Source organism: Hippichthys cyanospilos, chromosome 6, assembly GCF_059441005.1.
Source record: "Hippichthys cyanospilos isolate Australia breed blue-spotted pipefish chromosome 6, RoL_Hcya_1.0, whole genome shotgun sequence".
Classification (NCBI taxonomy): Eukaryota; Metazoa; Chordata; class Actinopteri; order Syngnathiformes; family Syngnathidae; genus Hippichthys; species Hippichthys cyanospilos.
Window position 1 is genome coordinate 12,506,785 of NC_142374.1, and position 22,816 is coordinate 12,529,600.

Below are 22,816 nucleotides of genomic sequence, written 5' to 3' on the forward strand. Positions count from 1 at the left end.
GGTCTCGTGCTGTGCTCGGACAAGAACTCTTGCGGTGTTCTTATCTCGTGAGATATCATCGTATGAGATCTTGTCCGATCCCTTGTGGTCAGTATCTAGTTTGGCAGTAATTGACTGATCCCATATTATTTGTTTTCTCAATGCATTCATTCATGGTGTTTCAATTTGCTGTATTAGAACCAACCAATTTAAACGTTTGCTTTTGTTCTTTTAGCAAATCAATATATACGTATTCTGTGAACAACCAACCAACTAACGAGGCATACAGTACGTGTGAAGTGGCACCAGTGAATAATGCTGCCATTTGTCCATCCCCAGACTGCACATAAAGCTCTGCAGCCAACATTGCCTCCTGTAATTATGGACCCGAACTGTGGAGACTATTACTCTCCACGCTAAACTGAAACCAAACCCCCTATTTCACTCTTGGTATTTGCTCTTTTCAGCACACGAGAAGCGTGTGTTTAAAGGCTGTGTTATTTTTGGGCTGCAGTTTGACTCCCTTCTGTTGATGGTGCAGCACGAGTGAGTTGAAATGTAAAAGCACATGGAGAAGGCCGCAACCCCAAAGACTGTTGTTGACATTGCTTCTCTTCACTTATGTGATGTAAATTCTTCTTTAATTGCTCCTGCACTCACTCACGTCTGTCTTTATTTTGTATTGACATCTTTCTCAAGTTCCTAACTACTAATAACACAATGCAATGTGCTGACAATATAATGCTATGCGTGAAGCATCATGAGCTGAGGCTTGGTATTGAATCAATTATGCATTCCTATGACAGTTCTAAACCCCGACTGTTGTGCACATGATTTATAAGTGACAGTGAAGCATTGTGATGCCAGTTAGTCCTCCTGGACCATCCACATTGCACACAACCCTGACTTTACTGGAAAGCTGCGACCAACTAGTGACAACATGTGGCTAGTATCTTGGAATTCTAATCATGTTGTGATAGAAATAACTTTGCTGCTGTTGTTATGCTATAGTATGGGTGTGGGAAAGCACATGGATTGGCAAAACAGTGCCTCGGTCTATACTGTAGCTTGTGGTGATTTTACTTATTATTATAGGAATGGAATGATTTTTCAGTGCTAAACTTTACATCTAAATCATTCCGCAATGCCCTTGAGATAGCAAAAACATGTCTTTATCTCACACACACTTCTTTAAACAACAAGCCGTAGTACATCTTTTTAGTTAGAATTCGGAGCGTTTTCTATTTCATGAATAAATGTTTATTTTTCATTCAGACTTTTTGGAGCTGTTTTGACCTTTTAAATTTGTATTCCAGTCTTGTTATACAAACTGCCGGAGCTGAGCTGTACATCAGGGGTGTCAAACTTACGGCACGCAGGCCGGATCTGGCGTGTTTGAGACCACTTCGCCATATATGGCTTTCACTACTGATTGGCTCTGGCTCTTGCATGGCTAACCAATCAGATGCTGTTATGGGTGGGACATTGCTGGAGAGATGCTCCATTACAGACACAGTAAAAGAAGTTTATGATCAGAGGCCTGACGGAGTGAATCGGCTGTATGATTAATGAAAAAGGCCAATGCTGATATGCACCAATATGGCAGATATCGGCCCTGATAATCGGCCCGACCGATAAGCATACCACTCTCATGGAGAAACAACCTAACTTAAATCTGCTAAAATGTGTTTTCCTTGAAGTTAATCTCTACCTGCAAATCTCCCACAGTAAAGGACTTGCTGTTACAATCACATACAAAAGAAAGTCTACTGCAATGTATTGTCTAATACAGTTTACAGTGTATGGCACTTTCTCACTTTTCTCCCCCATTTCCACTCTCTTTCTTAGCCATAATGAGCGAAAGGTGACTTGCAAGCATCCCGTCTCAGGCTTGCCCTCTCAAGACAACTGCATCTTTGTCATCAACGAACAGTAAGTCTTTTGTTCTTTTTTTCTTTCTTCAGAATGTCACTGGGTTGCATTTCCATCACCACAACGTGCTGCTGAAACTTCTGATGCCTTTCCACCCTGACTCTAATTGCAGCTCTGCCCCCATCAGTCAAAGGTTCTTGTTGCCAGCTCTCAGTGCACTTGCCAATTATTTGGAATTATTTGGATTCGTCTGAAAAAAAGCCTTTGTATCAAGTATACATCAGCCAACTTAGAATGTGATGATTCACATCCAGTTCCTCCCGACCCCAGACAAGTTTGTGACCTTTGCTCAATCATAGTTAAATGTCCCATTCCAGCGTCATCTCCCGAGTTCAGCAAAACAGCTGGCTTGTGAAGCTACTGACAGGGTGGAGCTCCCTACTAAACTACCACCCAGTAATTTTATAAGGAGCTCTTCCTTACACATTGGGCTGTTAACACTATGATGTAATCTAACATTTGGGGCTTCTTCCAAGATCTCTCTATTTAAATCTGAGCCATTAGGGCAATTGGAGTCTAGCAACAATATAGAGCTTTCCACTTCAATCTACCGGGTCCGTTCAGCTTTACTTGATGGTATTCTTGTTATGAAAGGCCATCTGCACCGGGCACGTCAATCAGGACGAAAACCACTACAAAAACAACAATGGAAGAGAACAAGGATCTTGTTATTCACTACTTGTTGCTGCCGCCATGCAAAAGGAACACATTTTATTAGCACTGAGAGTGAAACAGGAGAAATTGCAAAAATATGAACTGCAACAACAAAGTGGAGACGAACGAAATACATACTTAACCGTTTACATTCTTTAGTTTGGAAACACTCTGACTGTAAAAAAAATATCGGTAAGTCAAAAATCCTGCTTTGTAAATTAAAACTTAAGGGATCAACATTATCAAGAAATATTGATGGAACTTATTTGGGAAGGTAAATAGATAAATAAATAAAATCAAAACAGAATTTTGCATTGTGTAATGAAAGGATAAGCTATACACACTCTCAAAAAAAATTGCAATTATTGGACAAAAAAACCCCAACATCCTAATATTTGGGTCATATTGACCCAACTTTCTGGCTTGTTTTTTACAAAACAATCCAATTTGTGAGCTTTAATTTTGCAGATCAGTTCAGAATTTGGAGTTGTTTTATTTATTTATTTATTTTTACCAAACTTTTTTTCTTAGAATACACTAATAGTATCATAAAGGGAAACTACACCTCAATTTTTCAAATAAAAAAAATACACTGTACAATGTGTGCAGCTAATAACATAGAACATCTAGTAAGTCTATAGTATTGTTTTTCAGTAATTTACTGTATTTGTCACCAAATTACCAGCACTTGGTGAGTTTCGCAGAAATGAACTGAATCCATGTGGCTTCTTGTCGTGTGAGAAGCGTCACACTGCACTCCATTGACACATTCCTCCACTCTTTGCGTTACTCTCACTTCCCTGTTGCTTTTCACATTAATAGGCACAGCATGCTAGTGCAATATAGCACCTAAATTGAAAATGAAAAAAATTACAAACCTTGGATTTGAATTAGTCTCACAAAGGCAAAACAATCCAGCATTTGGCTGTTTTTCAGGGAAAGTTGTAAAAAGGAATATTAGTCCTAAACAAGCAGAAAGAGAGATTTTATCTGCTTCACGGATAAAGCGGCCATGTGGAAAATTGCTGACAGCACACAAATTTGGCAATATAATGTCTAGCAACAACTAACCAACAAATAACATGAACAACTTTTAATTTACCACAGTGCATCTCAATTCTATTTTGCCAAGTCCCCCTCTAGGAAAGAGAACACTACAATGAGATTATTATCTATAAAAATTGTATTAATAGAGTATACATACAGAAAAAAAACAGGTGCACCAAAGTGCCTGAAACTATTGGAAAAAAATGAAATCTTATTTTATTGCAATTACACTTCATATAACACTTCACATACACTTCATTTAATAACTTTGTAGAATCTAAATGACAAAAATCAGGGAATTTTTGAATGAGGGGGAAAAAAAACACCAAATTGGATGGTGGATGTCCAAACTTTTGTATTGTATGAGAAATGAAAACGAAAACTGAAAACAAATCCAACTCACAGGCCCTCAGAAAAAGTTTTGATGAAGTGAAAACGAGACCCAGTATCACGAGAGACATAACATCACAAATCATTTGTTTTTCTCAAAGTTTCTCAATGTGTACAGGGCTGACCGTTCTCATGATAAACTTCCTCGTAACTGCAATTGCTGATATGACTTGTGTTTCAGCTTTTGGTGCGATGCCACTCTCTGTTCCCGTTCTTTCCTCTGAGGCCTGAAGACAGCGTTATGCTGTAGACATCTTTCACTTCTTATTTGAGCTTCCTTCTTTACTGCTCAGTTCCAACATGCCTGACCCACTGCAAAGAAACATGTTGCTGTACATTTTTCAGGCTATTTTTAGTCATCCACATTATTACTGACAGCAAATATTTGGACAGCTCACACAAGACATGGTTACAAAATGTGACCTTCACCAAATGTACATGAAACCAGTATGAAAAGAAACATCTCTGCAGTTTGGAACATCGACTGTTTATTCAAGTCTATTTATTTATTTTTATAGACAAATATTTTCGAGGTCAGGTTAACTTTCCAAATTGGCACCCATTGTTAGAATGGAACCTCAAAAGTCAAACACATCTGCGTTCATTCCAGTTAATGTTCAAATTGATTTTCCATCTTCCGAAAGACAGTTAAAACCAAAACAATACGTCAGAAAAACGAGGATGACGCAAAAACCACTGCCAGCAAGCGTCTGTCTGAATTTCACATGAGCACACGGGAGAAGGACAGGGGCATCACTTAGGAGGCAAGTACCGTAAAGCATTTCCGTGGATCTTGAAAAGAGCACTGCTTCCGCTTCTTTCTTGGGTTTAGATCCGACTAAAAAAAAAAAAAAAAAAAAAAAAAAAAAACTTAAAAAAAAAACATGCCAAAAAACTGCTAATCAATTACATTGTTGTATGATACTGCACAAATCTTCAGCGTTAGCATAAGCAGCTAATTACCTGTTGGTGTGGTGCATTCAAATGGAGTTGGTCATTTCAAAGAAAAATAGTCTGTCAATGCATTAAACATTAATAACTGCAAATGTCTAAATAATGTTGGCTTCATATCAATCTATAAATGCTGACATAACAAGAGTGATGGGGGAAATTACTTTCATACAATAAACGCTCCATCTAGTCACTTATGTTTACAAAATCCAATCAAATAACTTGGCTTCTGTCTTCCATTCTAGTGGTTATGTCTAGAAAGCAAAATAAAGAATAACCATGCTTTTTTTAAATTATTTTTTTATGTAAAAATGTGATCATGTTTACAATAAAAACGTAAATGTATCACATTTAATTTTGTCCCCTTTAAACAGGCATTAAAATATTGAGTTTTTGTACTGAATATTGATATTATTCAGAGCCATAGTATGCAGTATGTCTTTCATTTTCATCAGTCATTTATACTGTAGACCCATGCAAGACGCTGCTTGTGACTTTGCAGTCTGACCAAAGTCGATTGGCTTCCACAAGGTCAAAATATTTGATTTTTTTTTTTTTTCCTGTGTTTTGGTTTTCAGCCAAGTGTTTCTTATATTTGGTGTGTGGTTTCAGCCAAACATTTTCATTTTGCTGCATCGTAGAGTTCAGTCAATTAGGAATTCAACAAGATTTTAAAATGTTTGATGAGTATTATTTTATTTCATATGTTTCTAAAGCCTCACAAGACTCCAGACTTTAAACCATTGTCTTAATGATGTCGCTTAAGGTCAGGAAAGCGCAGATCAAATGATTTACTCATTCTGAGGATTTTGAGGCTTGTCTGACATGTATGGCAAAGAAAGGCCAGCATCAATTTATGTCCAATAGTGGTTGAATTTAGACTGCTTAAAAGGAAGAGTCTTTACACTGTGCAACATCTTATGGCAGAGATTAGCTCATTTTTACCAGGGACACTTTATTCTAGTATCTGAGTCATAGAGGTTTCACAGTACACTGTTGGTTTGGAAATACAAAAAAAAAATACCCGTTTGTCACAAGTTCCAACACCTGATATAAAGTACAGAGACTCAACACGGTTTTTTCTTCTGTTTTGTCGTGTGTATTGTGGAAAATTGTTTCATCCAGCATGTAGCAGGTAAAAATTGTTGGCTACAAACATACCATGAACATTTGTGTCTATGTAAAGCGCTTGAGCCTGTCAATGTGATGAAAAGGCTTGTTGATGCACACTAACACACTGTGGGTGATTTGAATGCTGCCTTGCTTGATAACCTGTTATGCGTTTACATTCCAAAGTCCGGTCTGTTGTGTTAATCCAAATCAAACAGCTAATATAATGCAAGAAGCTGATACAAAAAGCTTTGAGTCAAGGGTGAAGCTTTATCATCGTTACAAAAAAAAAAAAAAACGAGCTGGTGGATAAATCTCTTGTATCACCATCCGACATGCCACAGTGATGACCGCGCGCTGATTTACACAGGAACACCAAATCTACTCCTCCACTGACTCCGAAAATGTTGCCTGATAACATGCCAGTTGGATTACATATTGTGGTCCTGCTGAAGAAACATGTTGCTATAAGCTGGAGCTCACCTTGTTGCTTACTTGGTCAGGACAGAGACACATTCATGCGATAAGGCTTCTTGAGCTTTGTAAATATCTGTAAATAGTAGGTACTGTACACTGCTTAGTCCCACAGTGTATTCTGATCCTAGGTCTTTTGTTCCCCCCCAAAAAAGGTCTGATCCATTACCAAACAAAGGTGTTAGTTCTCTCTTTAGAAATGCTGTGTGGTCATTTTAAAATGCACCCTCAGCCGGTCTCAGTTTAGTTACTCCCAACCACCACACACACATCACTGTATGCAGGGCGCCAAGCCTTATTGGCACTGCTTTCTTTCCTGACCCTATTAGGCACACACAAACACACACACACGCACACACACACACACACACACACACACACACTGTGGCCAGTGATCTAAAAAAACAAGCTCAATGTGTATAAGTGATAGTTTGCCTTGTTAATGACAGGCCACACAGCGGTATAGCAGTATAAGCTCTGCCGTTTCAATAGAGCAATCTGCTTTTCATCATATTTTGATATGGCGTTCTTGCTTCAGCAGTTGGAAGCCACATTTAAAGCCAGAGTATTGTACTTATGATACATTTATGACAAATAACAAACCACATATTGTTTTACAGGTTGAGACTACAAAATCTGATTGATTTTGAAAATGATGCAAAGTTGCTCTTGACTTTACATAACCTACTAAGGTATGTAGGTTTTCTGAAAAAGAGAGCAGAAAGCTTAGCCAATGAAATGGTTTCATCCCTTCGGACCAATTATTATATATATGAATTACTCCATAACTCGAAAGTGACCTGTGCAGCAATCAGGCATGTTTTTTTTTTTCTTCAATTTTCTTTATGATGGGCATGCATGTGTGAATTAAATGATAACTGAAAAAAGACCTCTGCATACAACACAGCCTGACTGCAACATACTTCATGTTTGAGCTGGAGGAAATGCTTGGGATCGTGAATGACGTTGCGGTACCCAAACATTGCTGTTGTGTAGTTCTCTTATTTTGCACAGACTATTGCTGTCTTCAAAAGTCATAATCATAACCACTTTGGAATTGAATCGGGGAGAGAGGATCTCCAACCTAAACCCTCAAAATAGCATTTAAAGTTGACGGGCAGTCAGAATAACACGTTTGTATACAGTATATGGCTTTTGACTTTGGCATGGGACAAATCCCAAATTCTTCTAACTGAAACCGTTTGCTCACAAATCCCGCATATCCACGTTTTATGTCATTTGCTGGTTGAGGAAAAATGCATCAAAAACAACTTTGTGTATGAACATGACAACCAAAATACAATGTAGCTAATGTTTAGTGTTTTCCTTTAGAGTGCAACCTCAAGGTTAAAAAAAAAAAAAAAAGCCACACTGTGATGCTAGTTGAACAACAGTGTGACAATCTTGTAAGTAGCTTGTTATCATTCTTGACTTGCGAACCAATATAAGTGGAGGTTAAGTGCCGTCTGGTCGTAAAACCTAACTTTGATGGCGGCAGTGGCAGACGCGAAGAAGCTCACTAATGCTCTGTTTGGCAGTCTGTTTTTCTAGTTTCTAAAATTTCCATTCCGTGGTACCTTTAAATGGTGACTTCAGATATAAAATCAGATTCCAAATGCATGTTTAGCTTTGGAAGTCCTTCACTACTTTAAAGCCTTCAGTTACGCCCGGTCCTATTATAATAACATTCCATACAGTACCTTCTTTGAGGGATGTCAACACGCTTTTTCTTCTACTCCTTCTACTGGTTATACTTAATTTTCAATCAACTGCATGGTGATTGGTTAAAATGGCAATAGCAATTATCCACAAAATAAAACACACAGAATCTCAGAAGTGGATAGGAAATCAAAGCATCAAAGATGGAAAATTTAAAAAATAGATAGTAATAATCTAAAGACCGTAACAATTTGAAAGTATTAAACATATCTACACAACTCATCCTCCTTTTAGTTCTTTTTTAAACATCAATAAAATACAATTCTCAACGTGTTAATGAAGAGTGACATTGATGGCCGTTACACTGTGTTTTTATGGTCAATTGACACATTGATTGTGGTTCACTTGAGATTTCACTTTTCAATGCAATTGCAGCAAATCTTCCGTGCTCATTAACCTTAAGAGGCCAATCTGTGTAGCCACTCATCACTTTTCACAGGAAACTATTTTAGGGTGAGAAATTGCGTCCACGGCGATTCAAAGGAGCATTAGTCAGCTGCTTGTCCATCACAGGACTTCCAACTCAGAATGGAACTCAAATTAATTATTCAGTCCCCTGACACAGCGTTCTTTTATTAATGAAAGAATAATCCTCATGGGTGGTCATTAAGGGTTATATAATCTTAATGAGAAAAAATCTTGCTGCATTTCATGACTAACAAAGCCAAACTACCTAACCTATTCAACATACAGCTAAGCAAATATCACCTGATTGTTTTGAATTGGTAACTGTCTGTGTTTGACATGTTGCTGTGCTGCATGAGATTCAGCATCGTGTGAGTGGTGCCTGCATTTTTTTAAAGTGAGAAAATGTCATTCCTTGTTAAGTCTCTCATGTATGTGCACCTTGACAATGACAGCATGGAATCTGAGTGTCTTCTGTGATAATAGAACACGACAGATGCAATGAATGGAAAAGTACTCATAGTTTCCTGTTCATGCATGGCACCATGTAATATGAAGATTTTTTGGGTCACCGACATCAGATGGGCAAGTTTGTTGAGTGAAATTGAGTTTGCAGCGCATTCAGTTCTTGACCCAAAACACAGTTCTTCACGGCTGCAGTGCTTTTGCTGCACTGTGGTGTCATGTTTCCACTAGATTACAACATTGTTCCCTGCCGAAAGAATGTAGGACATCTCCATGGGCCAGACGCAACATGATTTGCATGGTGCTCAACCTGATGACAGGTTTTGTGAATGTGCAAAGAGATTCATCTAAGAGGCATTTTGGTGTGGTTTGCCTTAACGGTGGTTTAGTATGTCAGCATTCTCTGACAACTGGAAATGTTAGAGGGATTGTGGGTGTAATAGGTTTGACTCTTTTGTTCCAAGCTGAGATACTATGACAGAAGTTTGAACTGAAGTTGAATGCTAGGTCATTAGACATTAGAGACTGCCTGCTTCTATTCTCTACCTTTTACTGGGTTTGCAAAGTTGGACTTTATGTGCTCTTGCTTGGCTTGTGTGCATGTTTAGATCTGCCGCCAAAGTGCCAGTGAATGAAAAGAAGGAACAGCCAAGAAGCACCATGAGTGAGGCTTCCAACAACACGAGTGGCGGCTCAGACTGTGCCGCGAACCAATCCAATGCAGCAGCACGGGTGAGTAACATGCATGGAATTATTGTTGCAGTTTTGAACATAAACGTCTTTTGATAGTCTTTTTACTTGTAGAAAAAAATGTTTGTCATGAATATACATTTTCCTGATATCTACAAGGCATCAAGACCCCCGAAAAAACTTCATAATTTTGGAAAGAGATCAAACTCTATCAGGAGGAATCCCAGTGCTCCAGTTATCAAGAGGAACTGGCTCTATAAGCAGGTAAACAAAGCCCTTTTGATTATGCTTGTTATTTTCTGTGCATTGGTGTTCATTTAGAAGTAATATTTTCATGATAAGATGCAAAATATGTACCATAATGGCCTTGGGGCCTTCTGTTTACTGCTCAGTAGATAAGTGTTAGAAAATTGTAGTCATAAAAAATTCAGCATTTCAGATTTACAATCACATCTCAGTTTAAATGCCCATATTATTTGACATTAAAAAGGACCACTGTTTCATTTTCTAACAATAATTCTGTTCAAAGAGAACCCTCAAGATATGTTTGATTTTGAATGTTTAAGTAATAATTTTTAATACTTATGTAGGATTCACAGTATTTCATTGACCATTGTGGGGTTTTTCTTCTATATCAGAGAGGTACCAACAAGTGGATATGGTGGCGGGTGTGTGCTGACTCCCATTTAACATGATTCTGAATGTGATTGGATCGTTCTGCACATAGCCATACACCTAGTTACATAAGTAATAATGTGTTCATACTTCTCAATGATTTTATTTGTTTTCCCCCAATTAGGCTAGGCAGGTTAGGTCACATTAGTAATAATTAACAAATAATTCTTATTTTATCGATGCATATTTCTCTTGTACAAAATCCTGGAAGTTTTACGAAAATGTGTAGACTTTTTTTTTCCTTTTTTTTTTTTTTACAGCCACCGTTTATTAATTCGAATAAAATGCGTATTTGATGCCATAGAAGACCTGATTTCTTTGTCCGCCTTTGCTACTTATGGGCAGCACAAGCACTTTTTCAATAGCAGTCCTTCATCAAGGCTCCTGCTTGCTGCAGCAGGGTGAAAGGGGGAGGCTTGAAGCCCTCCTTTGCCTGACAGGACTCTCAGGCGTCCTAAGTGGCAGCCTCATTTAGTTTTGATTGCAGCCTCCCGGCACTGTCCTTTCAATGCACGAAGGCTTCCTTTGGTTCAGCTGCCAGATGCGGTTTCTGTAGAAGCTCAATCAGGGTGATGGCGATCAACCACGGACTCACAATTGGGCTCACCCGAATAAAAGCTGGATTTTCACTTATTTTCCCGCCTCTTTGAAACTTAGACGCTATAGAAGTCCCTGCTTAAGGAAACAGTAAAACCCTTCAACAGATCTATTGGGGGCATATAAATGCCCCTGTGTGGGGGCAGTGAAATAGTTGTTTTTGAATTCAGTCTAATTAAAGGGATGTCTGACCAATGTCTCAAGCTTAGGCTGGAACATTCTAAGAACAAGTTTAACGAAAACTTGATTTTTATTTTTTTGAAGACTCTGTCAAAGAAGTTATCTTGAATTTAAAGAAAGGTTAACACCGACCACTGATATGACAACCCTCCAGGCAGTATTTTTAACTCATCATAAGTAGATTGTATTCATGAAAGAAGTAAGATTGTCATTTAATACGATTCAGAATTGATATAAAACATCCCAAAATTAATTTTACAAGTAAAATAATAGAATTAAAAAAAGTGCTTCCTGTCACCTTCCTCATACTATAGCTATGCCGAACGTCCAATGACAAGGGAGATACAACAACATCAGTTAACAAAAGCTGACATATATATATATATATATATATATATATATATATATATATATATATAATATATATATATATATAAAGAATGATGGGGTGAAATCGGTTAGATATATTACGCAATTAAATAAGTCAAGTCACTTAAGTTGACATTATCTGATCAAATAACAAGGTTTCCATCTTCCATTCTAGTGGTTGGTATGTCAATTAATAAAACTAGAGAATAGAGTAGTTTTATAAAAAAAGACACTTCCCTAACAATTCAAACTTAATACACGTAAATAAAAATAACACTTTATTGTCTTCATTTGTCATTCTGTCAAAGGAGACTGGAGTAGATCAGAAAGATGTATAGATTAAAGAAGAAATTGTCATCAATCAAATCATCTAGAATCGAAAATTGATTCTGAATCGAAACGGAGACCCCAAAATGAGAATCAAATCAAATTGTGAGACAAATTTCCACCCTTAATTTCTAGCATTGAAACAGGATTTCAGACCATTTAATGTCCAATCCTCCCTTTAAAATGTATTTTCAAAACATGTCATTATTTTTGCAAAATGTCATTATTTTTGCACATGATCAGTCTAGAAAGTGTATTCAAATGCTGAGTAAAATCCCCCTTTGTTTAATGGAAAAATTTTAATGAAATCCAATTCTTTTTATAAGGGATAACTAATGACTTATCATTTTTTTCTGGTGTCTTTGCAGGACAGCACGGGAATGAAGCTGTGGAAAAAGAGGTGGTTTGTGCTGTCAGACTTGTGTCTCTTTTATTACAGAGGTGAGTCATGACAACTAAAAGCATCTTTTCATTGCTATTTGCAATAACAGTGCTGTTTGCAAGACTCTCAACAATGCCGTCTAACCTAAAGGCATGCCCTTGGCAACTTCCGTTAAGATGGACTCAATTCCTGCGGTTGCACAAGACCCAAATAGATTGTTGGAATAGGTATATGAGGATCATGGATTACGCCTTCCAAAGATGGTTTTCACAAAAGAAGCTAAGATGGAAAATGGGTTTCACACTGATTTAGAGTTGGTAAACGAGTTTCCAGGAATCAGGCTGGCTCCTCTCACTCTGTGGTTCCCCCGCTCATAAATCCACAATTTGTCTTGATAACATCTACAGGCACCCAAGTGATTCAACAATTTACTAAAACGGTGTGTGCCCCATCTCTGCCAAGATTAGGTTTTGATCACACTTTTTTTTTTTTTTTTTTTTATTAGCAGGATTAAACCAATGGGTGCAGATCCTGACAGATTCTCGTCGCAGCTATTTCAGATAATAAACTGTCAGTAAGATTGCTCTTGATGCTGATATTAAGTCACCATTAGACCGGATGGGAATGTCTTGACACCGTTGGAATCAGTTGTTCACTTGAAGGATCACTGCTACGATACATGGTTGAAGCTAAAATGAACATTCTAGTGTAGTAATATCTCAATAGCAGCAATATTTCAATTGTCAATGCCTCTAATAAATATTTGATATGCAGCTTGCTCAATTAATGCAGACCCGGTCATTCTGCTAATCGGAATGACATCAAGTCTGTGTTGTTTCTGCTGTCTGGCAGTGCCATTGCCTTCTTTCCGCCCACTGACTGACAAAAGCCATGGGCAGAAGCACCGGCCCCAAAGGATTTACACAGATGGGCATGTTGAGAAATTGTATCCATCAGCAAAGTGTGGGTAGTGAATGTGGTCATGATCTCTCCTATCAACACACCCGAAAAGCAACTGCGCTCTTTTGTGCTTATCAGCCAATTAATCATTTACTCTGGATCTTGGACACTATCTGCTTATATTTAGGAACATTTGATTGCCCAATGTTGTCAAATAGTTCTGAATGTTTATGAGAATTTTTTTTTTTCAAAAATTGTATTAACAGTTTAGGGTGGTTGTTATTATCTTTACATGTGATTTACCTAAAAACAGATCTTTTCCAAGGACACTTAAGGTGATTTATGAAACAGTTGAAGTAAATAGCAACTAAAAAGTGCTGATGTGTATGTAATGTTTTCCTGCACACTTTCTGCTGTGTGCAGAGGTATTGCAAGTATCAAGATGGGCGGGGCAGGTTTTTGCTTAAAATGCACAGCTCAGTGTAATCCCCCTGTGGAGAACACTATTGTCAATATGGAGCCATGTCTGCAAACTTAGAGCATGAGAGCTATTTGCCACTTTGAATCAATTCTTATCATTTCCTCAAACTGCAGAATGTAACAGGAATATGCACATTGTATACCCAAAATCAAAAGCGCCACTCTGTCAAAATGTTTAACGGGGACATTTTTGCCTTGCAGATGAAAAAGAAGAAGGAATACTTGGCAGCATCCTTCTACCAAGCTTCCATGTATCCATGTTGTCAGTTGATGATCACATCACCAGAAAGTATGCCTTCAAGGTCAGTGCATTTACAATCAATCAATTAATCAGTGCTTGAGGAAAGCAATGTTTCTGAAGGGAAACGAGGAACAAAGACCCTCCAAAATATATTTCAATGTGATTAAAGTAGGGCTGTCATCTGTTGAATCATTTTAAAACCAATTTTCCTATTGATTATCCCATTGAATGATCCCCCCCCCCATCTATCCAGGCCATCTATCCATCCATGATGTGCCAGTGCCTTATCCCAGCTGCCTTTGGGCAGTAGGCGTGATGCGCCCTGATGTTAATTTAAAAAAAAAATCAATTACTATTATATTTACCAAGAACCACACCCACTTAATGCTATATGTACATTGCACATGTAATAATGTCTTCATGGTCACTTAATGATGATTGTTCAACATTATTCATGAGTGAACCTAAAGGAGGAGTTGCGTTTTACAACTAGGTCAATAACTTCCTGTTAGTCTTCTTTATCGTCTTCTTCTTGACGGGCAGACTAGCCACATTTTGTGCTTGATTGCCCTCTCGAATTTTGACTAAAACCAAGCCATTATATATCCTATGCACTGCAGGGAAATGTTTTGTTCTTGCATAAACCAGCCCTAGTGGGGGCGCAAACGTGTTTCCGCCAGAGCTTCAAGGCAGATATTTTTAGTCAACCTATTTTTAAAATTGTTGGACCCGACTTGGTCGCCTTTTTTTCCCAGGCCTACTACTTTTAGGCCTACTACTTACTACTTCAACTACTTTTTACAGCGTTTATTCGGCATCGCTTCGCGCCCTTCAAGGGGCCCTGCCCCACTATTTCAGAAGGAGTGCATTAATGCAATGTCGTATCCAAGTTGAAACATTATTTAGCTATGCAACAGGGTAGTGGTCACATTAAATAGGATTCACAGTTGTACAATTCGGATTTGGGGTCCTTCCTAAACCCTGAAAGTCTACAATTTCTCTTGCCAAGCACTACTAAACACAGACACCAAGGAGTCAGAGTCAAACCACAAAATCTACTTCTTTTCCAACCTTGTCACATGCTTTAAGAGAGACCATTGAGGTCATGAGCGAAGCGCAAGAGCAGGACATATCCAGCTGCCGTTTTTTTCGCTCTAAATTTTCTGCATCATGTTTTGGGCAAATGTTGTTTTTTTTTTGTTGTTTTTGGTTTTGTTTTTTTTTCATCAGAGTGTGGTTAACAGAGAATTGTGGTTGTCCAATAACATTTTTTTTTTCTGTCCTGGCTGGGAGGCATCATGTGACCCATGCAGCAACGTGTCTACCATAAGATTCATGACCTGGTAAGCATCATTTCTCCGTGGCAGATCTACTGCTCTAATATTGTCGGATTGATTGTGCTGATTTGTGATCATTGCCATCCGTCTGTCCTGATTACCAACTTGCCAAGACATTGTTTAGTTGGTCATTGCAAATTTATGGTGTTCTCTTGCAGAAGCTTTGTCATGCAGGCAACACACCCCAACATGCGGACGTACTACTTCTGCACCGACACAGCCAAAGAGATGGAGTCCTGGATGAAAGTGATGACAGATGCTGCACTTGTGCATTCTGACCCTGTCACAAGGTTTGTAACTTAAGCCACTATCCCTGTGAGGGATGAACATCGGCAAAGGTAGTGGCTCTTTTGATCTTGTCAGAGTTTGTTCAAGGGTGCAAACGTTGGCCGGACGGTAGCCTGTCTAAAATTTCCTTGTCATGTACAGTAGATTCAAGATTCAAGAGTTTTATTGTTATATGTATAGTATTATTATACCACACAATGAAACTCTTATTCTGTTCACCTCCCGAGCAGCAGACTTCATTCTATAATCGAGCAAGTAAATAAATAGCAATAAAAAAAATAGCAATTAAACAACAAACAGTGCAAAATATCATGTAGTGCAAATTATTTTTGCATGCAGTAAGGCAGATTAGTGCGTGACGGATTTGTTGAGAATCCGGATGGATAGTGGGTAGAAGCTGTTTGAACAGTCCAGGTGACCCGCTACCATCTCTATCGCCAATGTTCACCTCTCAGTGGGATAGTTTTTTTTTTATTTTTTTTTATTTTATGACTCATTTCGCAATACATGCAAAACATATATAGTAACATATTACTGTTATGTTCCGTTGCCATAATCTTAGTTTAAGGTGGTTGACAATGCAAACTTTTGACTTTTCTATTTCCTGTGTTTGTTTGAACAAACCTTGACCTTATTGAAGTTTTACTTAACTCTATGGTGAAATTCAAGTTGGGATGCAGCACACAAACAATTGCATGCTTTAGGCATGTCAACACCATGTGTGGACTATATAATGCTGGGCACAGCTTTGCTAACTCATCAGTAGAGCTCATAGTCTTTCCCATTTAGTGTAAATCTTATTTAGCAGCCTGCCTCTGTAACGCCCTTTAAGCATGGGGGAGCAGAGGACTAATGATGAAGTGCTGTGTAGCTGAAATGTGCTGGGGAGCCTAAAATCCACTGAATGGCACAGTGAAACGTGTGATGCTGCTAAAAGGCAATCGAGTATTATGACTCTACTTTGTAGTAAATACAGGGCTGCAGTTAGGATTGTTTTTTTTTTTGCAATATAATTTTTCCAAGACATGATGTGACTGTTGTAGCTGTTTAAATGGGTTCAAGCGCAATAACTGAAGGAATGCTCCCTTGTTGCCGAGTTAGTAAAGCTGTCTGATAAGAGGAATTTGCTCATCTTTGAAGCGATGACCCTGAGTCCATCAAAGGCCAAGGAGCAGCGGTGTCAATTACCTCCACAGACCTCCCAAAGAAGCAAAGATTTGTAGGGAGCTACAAATGGATTTCTAGCTGCTGAGCACCAGCTTTCAGACATGCCCTGGCAGAGGCATTTTTTTTTTAACTGGAGATATTGCGTTCCATTTTACAAACCTGATCCCCTCTGGCAGCTTGGAGAAATGTTATGGAGCGCCTCTTCATACTTTCTCTTTGTTTCAAAGCAATAGCAGTTTGCCAAGATGACAGTACATTACAGCTGAGGTATAATGGCAATTTTACATTTGAAAAAAAATAAATAAATAAATAAATAGTAAGGCTCAACCAAGGTGCTGTGGCACATTAATGTGCTCTTAAATATCATCAATAACCTGGCTGAAATTAAGTGAAATGGTATACATTATTGGTTATAAAATATATCTTTGTTTAGCCATCTTACCTATTGATGTATAGTGACAGGCAGTATTATTAACAACGCAGATTAAGTCTTGATTTCTTGTGATTAAATTAGCTCTGTGTTCGTTTTACCAAACCCAGATCTCTCAGATGTGCATTTATGAGTTAATTAGTACAGAAACCCTTTTTAAAATTATTATTCATCTTTTTTTTAAGCATTTTTCTTTAGTTGTATACTGTACATTTTTTCAAATGTAAAATGGATGACATGGCTCACTAAAAGTTGGGAAACACCGGTATAAAGATTAAGGTTAGAAATCGCTCTGACAAATTAGTTCATTTTTTATTTTATTGTCTAAAATTCGACTCAGGATCTATTTTTGATTCAAAACAATTTTGAATTCAAAATGATTGGATTTATTCATTTTTTACATTTATTACATTTTTAATTGTAAGGAAAGTGCCATTTTTACACAAAGCAATTTGTGGACCACAACTGCTTCTCTGTTCTTCATTTTGATTCATTCATCTACTGGAATGGAAGCTGGAAACCTTGTTATTTCATTAGGTATTGTAAACATAAGTGACTTGATAGACAATTCATAGTAATTGTATAATACATAAAAATAATTTTATTCCCACCATTCTTTTTGATATGTCAACTTTTATAGAAACGCCTTATTGTTTAGATATCAGCAGTTATTAACATTTAATGCATAGATGGAGTTTTTCCTCTGTCCTTGTTTACATTCGAATGCACCGGGTAGTGTTAAAGCTGGAGACTTGCGCTAGTCGCGGGACACGCAACCATTCACACTCACAAATGTTAAAAAGTAATTTGGTTTGTTTTTGCTGTCCTCATTATGTCTTAGCGCAAATGAGCTCATTTTCTTTTGTTCCTTTACCATTATCAGGTTGGACAAGCTAAAAGTGGAACAGTGTGGCCCTCAGGAGGTTAATCACGTGACCAATCAGAAGCCACCATTGACGCAGCCCGAAATTGAGAACAACGAGCGCAACCGGGAGGCGGACCGCGAACATATGTCGGAGGAGGACAGAAAGCAGCGAGATGCCGAGCGCTATGGCTTCCAGAAAGATGGCGCCGACCCCGATCGCCCCCTCACCAAGATCAACAGTGTCAAAATGCAGCCGGCCCAAGCAGCAGCAGTCACGGTCAAGCTGGCGACACCCCGGACCCCGGCAGAGATTGATGGCTCACACCACAGCCCGCAAGTCAATGGAGCTGGTGAATCCGGTCCAGCTGACAACACTGGAGTTCCCCCTCAGCCAAGTCCAAACTATGAGCCCGAGAGGACTCTGAGTCGGACGAGCTCGATGCAGCAACTGGAGCAGTGGGTTCGCACACAAAGAGGACGCACCCCGGACGATGACACCAGAAGGTTTGTTCTGCTTTGCTGCATTAATATGATGCCGAGTTTATGTAATTGGAATTTTTCACAGAAGGACAGAGGGAGGAACTTTCTGCTTGGCAGTGCATTTTACCTTATTTGACTTTAAACGGCATATCACCTGAAACATTAAATATTGTCTAAGCTGCCCATACCTACTTCAATCTCACTAAGCATTGTACTAATGCCAAGTTCTGACAGGAAGTTTGAGTGGAAACTTTCCCATTGCCAGCTGTACTGACTGTGAACCCATGTGAAGCAATGATTTCTTGTCTCTGGAGAGTAGTTAGCCCATTGGTGTTCTTTTGGGTTTTTGTTTCCTGACTATAAAAACGAGAACACAAAGCTTTAGCGCTTACTGCAGCCAAATTTCATTGATTGGAGATGATATTGTCCAAAAGAAAGATAGACTCCCAGTCATCTACAGTTTGACTTTTAATTTTTTTTTTAACAATAGGCCTCTGAACAAGATGAATAATTGTTATTGAATATTGTTGATAGCTAGCATCCAAAAAGCTCTCAGTTCCTTATACAGAAGTGATAGACATCAGATGGCGAAAGAGAAAAAGCACACTTGTCTGCTTGTCTGTGTGGTTATTTATTTATGTATTTGTTTGTTTGTTTATGTGTGTGTTTATGTTTTTATCTAAAGAAATTTAATCCAATTATTATATGTCCCTAGTTTATCTCACGGCTACTGAGACACACCTGATTCATAACATTTTATTTACACCTGTAATATTCTGAGAGGCTATTTTGCACGAATGAGTATAGTTTTCTTTCTGTTCTAAGAGACCACAAATGTTTTTGTTTTTAGTGTGGCCCACTAAGTGATGTGTTTGACTACTTTAAGATCCTGATTCTTTATGTATAATTATTTATATATCTTCAAAAAAAAGCTGCGTTCGTTTTGGTTGATTGCTATGACTAAAAAAATGATTTTTCTTCCACAGCATCTCATCATACCAGACACTCCCTAGAAACATGCCAAACCATCGGATGCCCCATGTGCCTCATTATGGCGACGGTTACCGGAGCATGCCCAGAAATAGCATGGCGCAGAGGGACAGCATCTGCAGCATGTCTCCGTCATTGTACGACCAAGCTTTGGGTCCCTCGATGGCTGACAAGCGCCGCTCTGTGCGCGCTGACACCATGTGGCAGCTCTACGAGTGGCAGCAACGACAGGCCTACACCAGACCGCCGAGCGTTTATGGCCACATGGCCAGCCCCAAAACCATGATCAACCTTTCAGAGCATGCTGCGCCCACTTACTCCATCCCACCCTCGCCCTCCCATGGTTCCCTCTCCATGTATGGCGGCTACTCTCAGCCGCAATCGTACGGCATGAGCAGCGCCCGGTCCGAGATCGCTTCTCCTACCTACCAAAGAGACATGAGTATGGACAGGCGCCAGAGGCAGCAAACCCCTAAGGTTAGTCAAGTACTCATTGAGGTGTTCACCTGTGCAGCAAAACTTTTCAATGACCATTTAACTTTCTCCACTATCATTACGTCATCAGCGTAAGTTGATTGTTTGAGCGCAACAGTCTCAGATACAATACTAATTTATATACCCTGTTTTTTAAAAGAAATTCTTCCAAGCAAGTGCATCATGCATTCTATATTTGATATCACAGAAAGTGGCATCATTTCTAGTAATAGTAGTAGTAGTAATAATAATAATAATCATCATCATTTTTATATAGAGCTTTTCTGGACACAAAGACGCTTTACAATGGACACATTATTCATGCAGTCACCAGTGGTGCCCTGGGGCAGTCTGACAGCAGTAATCACTATATTTTGAAAGCTATGGTTCTCTTTAAAAAAAATATGCAAAGTAATCATGCAGTTCTGTAGAGCTGCAACTAACTATTATTTCAATCATCAATTTCATGATTATTTTTACTATTAAAAGGATTTTTAAAAAATTCTCTCCTTCAAAAACCAGAACAGAAAACATAAATTAATTATTATTCTGATACTGGTTTAAGTCGTTGAGAAGCTTAAATTTTGCAAATATTTTGCAAATATTTTTTGGTTCTCAAATGAGACTAATCTGAAGGCACAGAATAAATGTATTTCTATATTAGTTATATGTATTAAATATAGACATTAATGCAGTATTTATTTAGTTTGAACAGACATTTTACTCTCCACCAGGAGGCACTCTAAAGAAGTAAAATGAATCCAGCGTGTTATAGTTGTGTTGGCGCGGTATTCTAACATTCCAAGTGTATCAGTGTTATGTGTAAAATATGTTGATGTTGCTCTAATTTCTAAACCTGCGGGCATGTTCAGTCTGTGTTGAAGGCATGATGTTTCTGTAACCAGGCAGTTTAAAAAAAGAAAGTTCTAAATAAAAAAAAAAAAAACTTGGTGAATTGTTCTCAATGTTGACTCAGTGGCAAATGTCTACACTGTCGCTATTATATCATTTAAGTAGATGCAACTCTGCATGAAAAGGAAAATTATTGAGTAAATTATTTTTACCTGTCTCTTTCAGTATGCCTATCAGCATGATAGGAGGTCAATGCCTGTAGGAATTCCGGTCCAGACTATCTCTGCCCAGTCTCTCCAAGGCAAAAGTGTAAGTCTTACAATGGTCTTAATTTGTGTACAATATTGTCTAGTGCGAGTAAGTTATCAAAATGCATCACTATGTTCTGTTAGCTCTGGGTTGTTTTCACTTTTTCTCAAAACAATCATACCCTTCCTTGACTGATTGTGTGTGACTTCTGTCCAAGATGACCTTGTGACAAAATCCCAAGATGGATTCAAAATCAGACAGAGTTCGTCTTTCTGCAAGTGATCGGATTAAGTCTATGCCGACTTTAGTCGCTCTCCAGTCGCTTCGCGCCAGCAGAGATTTAAAAACGCTGTCAGTCTCAGCTCTCTAAGCCAGCTCAGGAATGTATGTCAAAGTCACTGCTTCGAGTGTGCAAACTGCTTCCCGTTATCAGTGCTAAACGGCACCTCTGTCTCGGGTGCAAATTGGGAATTTGCATGCTGCCAACACCTTGGCTAATCTCATTGTTTTGATCTGCATGAAAACTCATGACCCGGGAGCACTGATGCATCTCCTATCCTGGTGTGTTTTCTCCTTTTTCCTCCTCCCACCACGACATCCCCACTTGATAACGGCTGTACGCTTCCCACAACCTCACCTCCTTTGCAGTCTCAGGAACTGACTTTGCTTCTGATAAAGCTGCGGCGGCAGCAGGCAGAGCTAAACAGTGTCCGGGAGCACACACTAGCACAACTTACGCAACTTAACATGGATGGCGACAACCCTAAGGTCAGCCCCCAAACTCCGGCCCAAAGATATTTATCTGGCGGCATGCTGGTTACTCTATGGTGTGGTGTGTGTGCCATCCATCTCCCACCTCAGCTCTCCCTCCTGATGTTTAACAAGGCCCGGTTTGCTGATAGGGGACATCAGCTACTCTGCTTTAAAATCTAATCATCCATTAGATTATTTTTAGTGGGCAAGCAGTCGCTGATTAAGTTATTTTACTCCTCTCAAGATTCCAGACAGATGTTAGCAGTGAACGAAACTTAAAGCTTTAAGTGGTTTGGGCAACTGCCACGCTTTGCAGTTAAATCAAGAACCCCCCCCTTTTTTTTTTCTTTTTGTCCCCTCTAAGATGTGAAATTGGAGATTCAGATGTTTTAGGTCAGCAGAGTGCAGGATGAGGATCTGCCATCGCTTCAGACTAATTGTTCCAGCCAATTTAAACACAGGCTAAGCCCAGCTGTCGTATGTCAACGTCACTGAAGTCAATTTATTTTGTAGAGCATACCCTGTCTTGACTTTCTTCTCCTTATCTGTCCCTTTCCTCTTATATTTGGCCATCTCTTATGTTTGCATGACTTACTTGAAATCGTTAAAGGAAAAAAGAAATATGGTATGCCCCTCATTTGGTGTCCATCTTCTTCTTCTTGTTCTTCTTGATGCTGACACTAGAACGAAGCTCTGTCCCATCAACTCCAAAGGACTCTAATGTATTTGGACAATCAGGTGGGGTACTGCATGGTTGCATGGCCCTTGCTTTTTTTTTAACATGTTGTCATCATTCTTATAAACAAATACTGTCAAGTCTATAATAGAGTTTGGTCATCTAAAGGAACAAAAAGTCAAAATCCTGTCAAGTGAACAATTTCCAAACAGCAATGCTACACAGAACCATTTAAATGATGCATTAAATCATCTATGACTGCAACTAATGATTACTGCATTTTAATAA

The 22,816-nt window shown here is 38.7% G+C and overlaps 1 protein-coding gene across 11 annotated transcripts in view; it reads left to right on the forward strand.

Moving 5' to 3' along the window:
- LOC148422229 (pleckstrin homology domain-containing family A member 5-like) overlaps window positions 1-22,816 on the forward strand; it is a 74,534-nt gene that overhangs the window by 38,333 nt on the left and 13,385 nt on the right. For 6 of the 11 annotated variants that reach the window (XM_088417083.1, XM_088417084.1, XM_088417085.1 and 3 more), the window contains exons 4-14: window positions 1,828-1,911; window positions 9,735-9,858; window positions 9,976-10,080; window positions 12,333-12,405; window positions 13,928-14,028; window positions 15,479-15,594; window positions 18,073-18,558; window positions 19,521-20,001; window positions 21,076-21,159; window positions 21,748-21,867; window positions 22,537-22,590. In XM_088417083.1, coding sequence (XP_088273209.1) covers window positions 1,828-1,911; window positions 9,735-9,858; window positions 9,976-10,080; window positions 12,333-12,405; window positions 13,928-14,028; window positions 15,479-15,594; window positions 18,073-18,558; window positions 19,521-20,001; window positions 21,076-21,159; window positions 21,748-21,867; window positions 22,537-22,590 — 1,828 coding nt within the window. Of the gene's footprint in view, window positions 1-1,827; window positions 1,912-6,049; window positions 6,089-9,734; window positions 9,859-9,975; window positions 10,081-12,332; window positions 12,406-13,927; window positions 14,029-14,931; window positions 15,311-15,462; window positions 15,595-18,072; window positions 18,559-19,520; window positions 20,002-21,075; window positions 21,160-21,747; window positions 21,868-22,536; window positions 22,591-22,816 lie in introns of those variants that run through there. The other 5 variants (XM_088417087.1, XM_088417090.1, XM_088417094.1 and 2 more) reach the window with 4 other exon arrangements.